The 12,514-nt window shown below is 33.4% G+C and overlaps 2 protein-coding genes across 2 annotated transcripts in view; one reads left to right on the top strand and one right to left on the bottom strand.

Moving 5' to 3' along the window:
• LOC108768606 (spermatogenesis-associated protein 5) overlaps positions 1-12,514 on the bottom strand; it is a 115,155-nt gene that overhangs the window by 17,680 nt on the left and 84,961 nt on the right. The gene's annotated exons all lie outside the window — the stretch shown is intronic.
• LOC108768607 (uncharacterized) lies at positions 2,578-6,408 on the top strand. Its single transcript, XM_018519097.1, has 5 exons — positions 2,578-3,055; positions 3,469-3,625; positions 3,730-3,875; positions 4,453-4,554; positions 4,872-6,408. The coding sequence occupies exons 1-5, from the start codon at positions 2,840-2,842 to the stop codon at positions 5,961-5,963; spliced, it is 1,713 nt and encodes a 570-aa protein (XP_018374599.1). The 5' UTR covers positions 2,578-2,839; the 3' UTR covers positions 5,964-6,408.

Raw genomic sequence — 12,514 nt, 5'->3', positions numbered from 1 at the left:
TCATCGTCGTAGCGCGACCTTATATCTCTCGGCCTTTTTAAAGTCTCGCTTCTTCCATCGATTTCGATGACCAGTTAATCGGTCATCATAAAAAGTGCTCGTAAATCGTTCCCTTGTAAATCTTAATCAGAGGAATTAATTAACATTCCTTTTCCTACACTATTAAATATTAAAGGAGCAATGATAACCTAATTCCTTGAATGAAATAATATTTTGTTATTTTTATTATTTCCGTGCCCTAAAAAATAATAAATTTGAATAAATATTTGTTTGAATATTTCTAAATAAATATTTATTTACTGAGGTTAACTTTTATTTACTGAGGTTAACTTTTATTTACTGAAGTTAACTTTTATTACTCAGTATGTACTATTTAAAGAAATATGTGTTAATTAAGACTTAACAAATCTTTTTTCAGTGTGTGTGTCAAAATATAAATCAATCCATCTCTATAGTTGGTTTCAAAGTAAACAACGTCCATAATAAAATGTATGTTTGTATGTGTGTGTGCATGTGTGTGCGTGCGCGCGCGCGCAATTGGTAAATAAACTAAATTTAAATGAAATTGAATACATTCCCGGTAAAAAATTTTTCATGCATAAATATGTATAAACATACATAAACACGCATAAATATTCATAAACATGTATAATTATATATGAAATATGTCCATTCATGTTCATACATCCTTCTTTCTTTTATAAAATTACTTTTTAGTGTAATAGAAATAATAGTAATGTGAAAACATAAAAAATGATTAAAGGGATAATTTTCGCATTGTTTGTTTTAGAAAAAAACAAGTTTTGAAAAACGTAAAAAAAATTGCTCATACATAATTATTCATAATTTTATATATAATCATACGTAAGTAATTTTTTTACATTTCTTCAAACTTGATTTTTTCTAAAACAAGTAGTGCGAAAATTATATTTTTAATTATTTTTAATGTTTTCACATTATTATTATTATTTCTATTACACTAAAAAGTAATTTTACAAAAGAAAAAAGGATGTATGAACATGTATGGACATATTTCATATATAATTACATATATTTATGAATATTTATGTGTGTTTATGTATGTTTATATTTATACAGGGATGGAAAGTTACTTTGTAAAAATAATTAATTACAGTTACAGTTTTTCTCTTTCAAAAAGTAATTAATTACCGTTACAAGTTGTTGACTCTGAAAAGTAATTCGTTACAGTTACAATTATTGAAAAAGTAACTTTAAGTTACTTTTAAGTTACTTTTTTCATCGGAATTTTTACTAGTAGTATCGATATTATTAGGGCTGTATTCAGAAACGTTATCCAATGCCTTCATGTATCGTTTTACCCTTATTTTTCACCTAATATTAAACAAGGATGATACACGGGGTCATCAAAGTAATGCAGCCTAGGACAATTAAAAAAAAAAGACTGGCTTATACTTACAATTTTATTCAAAAAGATAAAAAAATTGTATGGCAAAGACATTTTTGTTAAAGTAATATAAACACATATGAATATGAATATGAAATAGCACACACACATATACAATGTTTTTTGTAAAAAAAATTCTTTTTATATTCGGATAAAAGTTGCAAATAAATTCTAGCACTAATCCAAAATGATTTACAACCGTTCACTGAGCGCTCTTGTATTTGATTGGCGGATTTCATTAGATCCCAAATATAGACCAAACAGGTACAAGAGTTCATTGAACGCTTTAATTAAATTCCTTTCTTCTGATTAATCAAATGTTTCGAAGTATTTGTAGCGTCAAGTGGACACTACCGCACATTAAATTGATAAATAAGTTTAAAATATATAAAATAACTATGAAAGTAACTATTAAATTAATTACTAGTTACTTGAAAGATGTAACTAAGTTATAATTACAGATGGAAAGAAAGTAACGAAGTTAAGTTACAGTTACTGAAAAAAAGTAACTCTAACTGTAACCTCGTTACAAGTAACGAGTTACTTCCCATCCCTGTAATTTATACATATTCAAGCATGAAAAATTTTTTACCAGGTTTTCTTGAATGAAATTGTTTAATTCAATTGTTTTAATTAACAACATATTGGACACAGTGGCGACTCATAGAAATGATTAACAATAACACAAATTAGTTTTGATATCATAAATTTAAAAATATAAAAAAATGTATTCTATCAAAATTGAAAATTCTGCATAATTTTTTAATGAGAGTGTTTTTCGCTATTAAATCGTAAACTTTTTGCTTTCCGACAAGGTTTTCAAAAGATGCAGGTTTAGAAAGACCTTTCCTACCTAAAATAATAATATTCAATTTTCTCCAGCAGAACACTTTTTAATATAATTTACGTAGCAAACAAATATTGATGAAAGCAAACATTGGTAATGCGCGAAAATCGAATCGAGGGGATTCCCGTTCAACGATAACGACGACAATGACGACAACGACAGCGAGGGAGAAGCGGGAAGAGAGCCAATGCCGCGGGGGGCAAACGAGTTGCGGGGGAGGCAACTCTCGGAGTAGCATAAAGGTGACTCCTCGCGGCCAAGACATCCCATATGCCACTTAGCATCCCGTTCGGTTCGGCAAAATCTCCTACGTGGAGGATACTTCTCTATCATTTTTTTTCCACGTTAATAAAGACAAATAAGGACTCGAGGAGAAAGAGCTCCTTTGAGTTATCCTTCTCGCGATGAAAGAGTAAGCTGATGTACGACGTTAACAGTGCCGACCGATTTTCGCTTGCGATTCCTCGGGATTGAAAGTGGATCAACACGCGATCGAGAAAACGGATCTCGGTAGAATCACCAAGTGAACCTCTCTTCTTTCTTATCGCAACATACGTGGATCCACGATGGTGATGACGAGAAGAGCATCGTGCTGTTTCTTAGTGCTGCTACTCTCATTGACGTCTTTGTGCGACGTTAACGCGTACCCGAAGTTGGACCTTCAGACCGAAGACAGGGATGGTCTCGAGCAAGAACTCAGAGAATTGTTGCCCTTCATTCAATCAGCAGACGAGAATGAACTCGCGCCCCAACGAGAAAAGGCTTTGCAGAAAATACAAGAGGTGACAATGACAACCCTCGTCGCAATAAATGTTCTCCATAATCGTGACATTTATCGGATACTCTCTAAAATGTTTAGAGTGAATTTTACTCTGAAGAGTAAAGTCTCTTATGGCCAATTTTTTTACTCCTTAAATTACCGACAATTTTCCATGAGATATCCATAAGATATCTCATGAACAAAGTTATCTAGAGATGAAGAAATCGGTCATAAAAGACTAAAAATTGAGTCTTTTTTAAGACTGGCCCAATTTTCGTTTTTTAGAGTGAGATTTCACTGCAAAAAATTTAGAGAGTTACGGTAAATGAGAGAATCAAGGAACGATTATTCGGCCCGAATTGGCGATTTGTCGTCTTCAGACAATGAAATCTCTTTAAGCTTCGCATTAACGGTGAAACGATGAACGCATTGCAGATCCTTGGTATTCGAAGTCAGAACGAGAATCTGGCCCATCGCAAGGTACCGCCGCAATTCATGATGGAACTCTACAACACTATCGCCGATCCCAGCGGAGTTACGCGAGGCCAGAATCCGCACAACGCCAGAATCGTGCGTAGCTTCGTTGAAAGAGGTAATTCTTTCAGTATATAATCATTAAACACTCGCGGAAGTCACGCAATTCACTGTCGAGCGAGAGTCGCGATCTAAACGGTTTTCTCATTGTTTTGCATGTAGACCCTTTCTTGTCGAACTTCTATTTCTTTAACGTCTCGGGACTGGAGATGAACGAATCGGTGCTGGAGGCTGAGCTTCATCTCTATCGGAAGAAAATACCGTCGAGGAACATACATCCGTTAACGTCTGCGTCGCCTTATTATCTTGTAAGTGCCTGGCACGGTCAGTGTCGTCGATCAGCGTGCCAATCTTTACATGCATGCGAATCAAACGTGTGAACTTGATGTGTGATGTGCTAAGGAGATTTGATAGCACATATATAGCACATATATTAATATTTATTATTTTATATTTATTGTTTTATATTTTGACTTTTTGAATTTTATTCGTTGGAGCCCAATAATTTGTTTTAATTGTTTAAATTTAATATTTATACTTTAAACAAAGTATATTATACATGTAAAAGTTGTGTTAACAATATTCTGTTTTCATTAAACAACACATTTTTATTTGCTACTATTTTTATTGTTATAAACTAAAATTTTTTAAATGATCAAAATCTAAATGTTTTTATATAAGTGTTTTTTATGCAAAGTTTCATTGCAATCTACCAATTAGTTACAAATATTTAGAAAAAATTAATATTTAGTTTATTCGCGACAACTAATTTAAGTGTAAAATTTAAAAAATATTACTTCTTATTGAAATAATTTTTTTGTTATTTTGAAATATCTATCATACTTTCTAATATAAATTTTCTAATGTAAACTTTGATATATGTAGATAAGAGTGTATCAAGTTCTGGACGATCGCAGCCTTGATGTGCCAGATCTTCACAGATTACTGAGTGTTCGTTATGTCGGTGCGCACGCTTCCGGTTGGCAGGTGAGATCGTTATAATGATTTAACATTGACATTTATTTCCTTCCGCAATGATAATTTCATCGATATCAATAATAATTTTCAATCAAATATTAAACATGAGTTTTTTAAAAGTTTTTGAATTAAAAGTTTGCCGCGATAATTTATCAAATTATTCGTATCTCGAAGGATTAAAAATCATGAATGCAATTTGACGTTTTCATTTAACGAAATTTGACAATTTCAATTCTCATCGTTAAAAAAATAACGTCGCTTCTTGACTAAATATATTTAACATGTCGCGTTGGATTGGATATTTCAACAATAGTGTTTGTATACAGATATTCAACGTGAAGCAAGCCGTTCTCGACTGGATGAGCGGTGAGCCGAATCTGGGCCTCCTGGTGACAACTCAGGATCTATTCGAGGACGAGGTATTGATGGAGTTTTCCCGCCGAAACGATTACCACCATAGCAAGCAGCCGATATTGGTGCTCTTCGACGATGATAGTAGTGATCGGTCCAGTGAAAGATCGGTAACTGCGCCGCGATATTATGCATACGGAAAACAAGAGGACAACGAGGAGAACCATGAAAAAGGTCCAGTATACGAAAAGAATGCGGAGAACGAGAAGATCGACCTGGAGAACGACTATGACGGTATCGAACACTACACAAGGCACAAAAGGCAACAGGAAGGCGACGGTCAGCCCGAGGAGGTTCTGCTGGTAAACAGACACGAGCCGGAATTTTTCCAACGGCTAAAGAAAAGACGCAAAGAAGAGGAGGAGGAGGAGGAGGAGGAGGAGGAGGAGGAGGAGGAGGAAAAGAAGAAACAAGACGAAGTCTCTCGTTATGGCAATCCTCTAGAAACAACGAGGCGCCGTCGTCGCGACTCGACGTTCTCGCGGAAACGCACTTCCTGTGGTATCGTGTCGAGAAATTGTTCACGGACCACACGAATCCTCACGTCGATGGACATCTATGAGAGAGCGATGTTTCGCGAGAGGCTGGGACAGGTGGTGAAGAACAGATCAACATCGGTCACAGAACGACGTCGTCGACCGGCGCGATCGGCGAGCAGCCAGAGCTTGTTGGCACCGGAGCGGCCGGGAAACGCGACCGAGTGCACGAGGCACGAGCTCTATGTGGACTTCCACGACATCGGGTTGTCATCCTCGATAATCGCGCCGGCTGGCTATTCCGCGTACCAATGCAAGGGCGTGTGCGAGCCACCCCTCAGCCAAAACCAGCGGCCGACGAATCATGCGACGATACAGGCGATCGTACACAAGATGGCCAAGGGCGTCGAAAGGCCTTGTTGCGTGCCAACCAAGCTGCTCAGCACCAGCATTCTCTTCTACGACGACAACGAGAACGTTGTGCTCAAGATGTACGAGGACATGATCGCGGACCATTGCGGATGTCGTTAAGAGGGGAAAAAGAGAGGAAGGAAAACCTGATCGCGCGCTTCCGAGGTGTCAGCCATGATTAAAATAAACGCTGCGTGAAGAAAAGTGATACGTAAAGGAAGGAAGAAATATATAGAGAGGTAAATAGAGAAAATAGGTCTAGACTTTTTGATCTGATTCGTGATCAATTAATTCTTTTCTGTTGCGCTAAAGAAAACTATCGCTAAGTTATTGAAGTAGGAATGGAGATTCATATTGTAATACGCAAAATGGAGATTCAATTTTGAGATAATAATGTTTTCATAATTGGCATAGAATAAACAAGTTGATCGTTACCTCATTTTTTTTCTTGCAATTTAATAAGAATTACGAAATAATTCAACCTCATTGTAAATAGCCAGAATATTGATCGATGGCGTTTGATTCTCCTATTTGACTGTTTTGTCGTTAAAGTGTTCAGTACGACAGCGGCTTGAACGTTTATTTATGACCATTATTTGTGGAATTGGAATGGATTCCGATCGAAGTTGTTCAATTATTCTCTATCTCTCTAAATTCTTTGAAGTGGAGTCTCACTCTAAAGAATAAAATCTCACTCTTAAAAATTGAAAATTCTACCACTCTGAAAAAAGAATGGCAGAATTTTCACTCTTAAGACCAAAAAATTTAGAGTAGATTTATATTGTAGTTTTCTAGGAAAAAAAGAATAATTTAGATCGGAATTCATTCCGTATATTTTTATAACGTGTTCTGATCTTTTTTATTAACTTTTTTACTAACTCAAGTCTCATATAATTGCGGCTTTTAATGAATTAACGGAGAATTCTTTTGACGCTGGTTCCCATTCCCGGAGGTTCGTGACGATCCTGTAATGATCAGTAATCAGTAATCGACACGCCATTCGCAGTTACTTTTGTACATAAGACATTCCCAAGTGCGCGTAGTATCACGTATGCCGTATAGAATCAATAACATATACATATATGATTCAGGGTTGGGAAGTAACGCGTTACTTGTAACGACGTTACATTTTCGTTACTTTTTTTTATTAGTAACGAAAAAGAATGACGTTACATTTTCTTTAGTAACGAATAACGAAATTGACTCCGTTACTCTTTTATCGTTATTTTTTTATAGATCATGGCCGTCACGGACAATAAGATTATATATAGGAACTAAATAAACAAAAAACTTTTAGCCTATTTTTTGTTCTATTCACTATTCTCGCTTTAGCATAAGAACATTAAAAATTAAAATATCTATTATATAATAAAATACCGTAGAATTAAACATAAGTATGTAAAATATTAATAAAAGATAAAAATGTTCAAAGATAAATATCTTTCTAAATATTTTATATTTAATTTATATTCTGTCTTATTAGCATTCTGTCTTAGAAGCTCGTTTTATCATTAAAAAAAAGTGTAATGATGTAGAAGACGGGCTTATTCATTAATTGCGATGAAACTAGGGTCATTCGATGCATTTTTGCGTGAAACCTTACCCTAATAGTCATTAACTTTAACCATTAATATCTCACTTCGCCGGGCAGAGCGACACTTATTTTTCTGCCAGATTTGTTCATTTTGTGCAAACGCGCGTCAAATCGTCCTAATTTTATCAAAATCGGTGAGTAGACCCGTCTCCTGCATAATTAGAAAAAAAATAACGAAAAGTAACGATTTTTTATCGTTACTTTTAAGTAACGGTAACGCGTTACTTTTTAGAATCGGTAACGAGTTACTTTTTACCGCAAATAACGGTAACGGTAACGGTAACTTTTAAAAAGTAACTTTCCCAACCCTGATATGATTAATGAAGTATATCTGATTAGTGTACGGTTAGAATATATTGTAACGCCGTTAAATTATTGCTATAATTGTAAACGTAGAAATAGGCGTAGAATTGTTGCTCAGCTATGCGTGTACATATATAAGCACCGACACATCTCACCGAATTTATTTATAGCGAAAATAAAAAAAACAAGGAATAAAATGATACTCAAGCGACATTGTGACTCGAATTATTGGCCACCGTAAACCCCGCCGATCTCTCTTTTACAGATGAAGAGAATCTCCCAAAAGGAGAAGTTCAACAATCATGCTCTCTCGCGAGATTTAAACTTAATCTACAATGCGCTCTTTACATCCTGTCTCTCATATATATTTTATCTAACTGTACAATAAAGTGTTTTTAAATATATTTGCTCAGTTAAGAATTTTTATCAGTTGACGATGTTGTAACAAGTTTAAATATCTCTTTATACTGATTGTAATCTTTTTCTTCTATTATTTTATTTGACGATTTATATCAGTTTTTATAATTTTAATTTTCGTACATTTTATTGTTGCGTTCCCATTGGTTGTTCTTAACAATAATTTACATGTGACTTGTTCTTGTATTGCATACTTGCCTTAATGTTTTTATTGTTGACCTTGTATATTAAATATAGTTGATATTTGTGTGACACGTTGTCGTTATCGGACAGGGGTTTGAAAATGCGAAATTTTATTAATTGTAATATACTCACCATTTAAGATTTGAGATGTTCAACGAAGCTTCACGTTTTTTGTTATGTTCCGTGAGATGGTAAGTTATTCAAATTCATTTTTCTCATTTATCTGTCTAATGAGACTTTTTCTATAAATGTCAGATTATCAACGCTGCATTTTTGTCAATTTGCGAGTGACTTAAGCATTGCGGACATGTGAACTTATTGGAATTGTATCATTCTTGTTGAGGAGGACTCCAAAGAGAGTTGAAACGTTCAAATAAAGAAGACATCAATCCATTTTTTGAGTATTGATTGATCATTATAACACTTGCGCTGTTTATCGTCGCTGACTTTCATTAGCCTACTATATTTTTTGTTAGTTATATTGTTTAATATTCGAGAGTCCTAATATTATTATTGTTTTTGTACAACAAAGTGTGTTGAAGATTTGATTTATTTCTATTTATTTCTATATTTATATTAAACATTTTTATGTTAATATTTATATCTTTTTATATCTATTTTACATATTTTTATATCTGTGTACAACAGCTTTAATGTGCATTAATACATTAGTACAATCAAATTCACCATTACTTTTTATCTTTTATCTTTTTTCGTTTTCGCGGCCGTCACGGCCGTTTTATCTCAACAATCGTGTATCATATTGTCACGTGTTTGTCTCTTCCAAAAGTCGTCAACTTTTATCTTGGGCAACAGAAAACGAAGAAACAGGATAAAAGGTAAAAAGGCAAGAAGTAAAAAGTGGTTAAAAGTAATAAGAAACAGAAATCAAGGAACATTGTAAATTAGGTTTTAATCTTGCGAGATACGAACGGCGCATTGTCTTTTTATTGTCTCGTCGCGATGCATCCTCCTCGACTGAGAGCTACTCAGCTTGTTTTCGTCGGGAGCGAAATTGCTGGAATGATAATTTACAGAGGCAAACCGGCTGACAACAACAGGCGATCGTCAACGGCGGGCGCGGCGCCTCTCGGATTGCAGAAATGATTGCAGCCGCGGAATGCGAATGATCACTGCTGGTCGAGCTTCATTTGATCGTATTATCGTTATGACTTCACGCACACAACCAGCTTGTTTATACTTCCTAGTTGATAAAAAAGTTATTTTAATTCATTTTTTATTTTTCTGCTTGTTATACAAATCAATAAATGAGAAACGTTGGCTGCGTTCAACAGAAAAATTAATCAATTTTGTATACTTTGACACTCTTATAAGATTCTTTGGGATTGGTTTTTGCTCTTAGTCTCTCATTGGATCCAAATGTATAAACCAATTGAGGGGATGGGCGGAATAAAGGCCTAATAATAAAATCTTGATATTAATAAAAATTAAAATAACTTGCTACTGTTTTATCATACACAAATGAGTACCATATTAAATGAATTGTTGCAATGTCTTTAAGAAGTTACATGTTACAATACTTCTTTATTACGATCAATATTACATAAAAAAGCTAATTGCCGGAAAAAGGGCCTAAGTAAAATTATGCCTTTTTATTCCGCCCATCCTCTCAATTATATCTTACAACAGTTTTAAAATTGTTTTTCACGAATACTTAAAAAAAAATATAGATATATAAATATATAATTTCCACGTTACGTGACGTTATAGAGGATTAAGTAAAAAATTCAGAAATAGGCAAACGTGATTGTTTTTACGAATATTCGCGAATACGTGCAGTTTCTTCCAGCAACGGTAAAATCGCACGGGATTTTTATTACGTCGTAATCGGTCTCGTCTGCGACCCTATGAGATTGAGTAAAATAAGACGCGATCAAAATCTCGATTGAATAATTGTCCCGCGGTGAAATCGCGCAATTTCGCAAGATTGAACGAAATTACAGGCGATCACGAGGCGTATTCACTCGACGAAACGTCACTTCGTACCCCGGCTTGTTTTCGTTCCCCCCCTCGCGTGTACCGTGACCTTCTTCGTTTTTAGCATACGTACCAGCGTAACGAGGGCCATGAGGTCTCATTATTTAGTCTTAATTTTATATTCATTTACTCCAACCCCTTCCCCCTTATTTCCGTAAAAATACGTAGAAGCGTAATTTATAATGAAAAAATGTACATTTTTCTAAAAAAATGTATTGCAATTTCTTCTTATTTTTCTTTAAACATGACATATTTTACGATATGTCTAAATTTACAATTATTTCAATAAGTATAATCGATTTAGGAAAGAATAGTTTATTCTTAAGTATTAATTATTTGTAAGCACCTACCAACTAACGTTGACTCGTAGCCTTTCTTTTATGAAAATTTTAATTATAATTTACTGAGTCTTATTTATTGTGATTATATATGTTAATTATTTCAAAATAGTTGATATAGAAAGTTGCGATAAATAATAGACAGCTGTCTTGGTATTTTCTTTAAGGAAACATCTACGGATTTTATATGGCAATACACGAAAAGGATGATTTTGTTGACGTATCTAAAAATATTTAGCTAGATACAGGTCTGAAAATAATTCTGTTAAGGCCATCAAAATAATTATATAGAACGCTCAAACTGTTCTACAGAATGTTAAAACTTATTCCATTGTTCAGGATGCTTGAGATTTCTATATAATTATTTTGATGATCCAACAAAATTATTTCCACATCTGTATCTAGCTAAACTTGATACTTCCACAGAACATCCTTTTCGTGTACAGATTTCTATGTTCTATATTCTATCCTCCTCTGACACCGATTCAGTGTTCGCTGTTCGTGTCTCAAGGTGGTATTCATAATTCATTCTTATTTTAAGATCGTCTTAAGTAATGTCTTAAGATGCTAATACAGCCCTCTGACTGGCTTTATGGCATCCTAAGTCTGTACTTGAGACAATCTCAAATACAAGAATCGATCGAAGGCCGGTATTCAGTAGTCGATTTTTATATTTGAGATTGTCTTAAATACAGTGAGTGCAAAAAGTATTTCTAAAGAAAATATTTTTTAAAAAAAACTTTATTTTTTAAAAATAAATATTATCCAGCGAGAAATGAGTAATCGAATTGATGTCGAATCGATATAAATACGATGACTTCAACATCAATTTGATGTCGATTCGGCGTTTAATTGACGATTATTTCTTGTTGAATAATTAACAATTTATTCATAAAGAATAAAATAGACTGTATGTTTCTTAAAATTATATATATACCAAAAAGATGTGTATTAATTATACAAAATATATTATCTAAAAAATAAGCGAAAATAAAAAATTGTATTGTTTGAATGCTCAAAAAGTTTTAATTTTCGCTTATTTTTCAGATAATATATTTTGTATAATTAATACACATCTTTTTGGTATATATATATATATAATTTTAAGAAACATATAGTCTATTTTATTCTTTATGTATACCTGATTTTTATTCGTATATATATAGCTATAGCTTCTAAAATCAGGTATATACATACCAAGCTTGTTTGTTTATGTTAGAACAGAATGTATTCATTGTATAAAATTGCTAATTAATGTTTATTTTTTACAAATAAGACTTTTTTTTATAACAAATTTCCTTGTACGAATACTTTTTGCTCTCACTGTACTTTTTATTCAGAGTAATTATTCTTAACACACGCTCTCAAGACATTATTATAATTACATCGCGTTATAACAGATCATCGTTACGCTGAGTACAATTTAAATGATTGAATTCTTGTTTGGGTATCCAGCTAAGTACAACAGACAATAATGAAGTTCTTAATTGGACAACACAGCCTATAGCGATGATTCATCGACAACATCTACTTTATTGTGTTACAACGCATCAAATTTAATTCCGATGAATAATTGTTACACTAAAGATGACCTAATCCTATATATCGAAACATTTGTAATTAGTGATTGACATATACATTATTTTTGACTACACACGTACAACTGTGTCGACTCTCAGTGGCTTTATATTCCTTTATAGATTTAATCCTTGGAGTCTTGTTTAATATTAATTATTCTTAAGAAGATTGTAAGGCAAATGCAATATGTTAAGAACTACTTGAAAAAATTACAGACTATTCTAAATTTCATTTAATAATAATACAAAAAAAAATAGAAA

Source organism: Trachymyrmex cornetzi, unplaced genomic scaffold (assembly GCF_001594075.2).
Source record: "Trachymyrmex cornetzi isolate Tcor2-1 unplaced genomic scaffold, Tcor1.1 scaffold811, whole genome shotgun sequence".
In the NCBI taxonomy this organism is placed as follows: Eukaryota; Metazoa; Arthropoda; class Insecta; order Hymenoptera; family Formicidae; genus Trachymyrmex; species Trachymyrmex cornetzi.
This window is presented reverse-complemented; position numbering and strand designations above follow the sequence as displayed.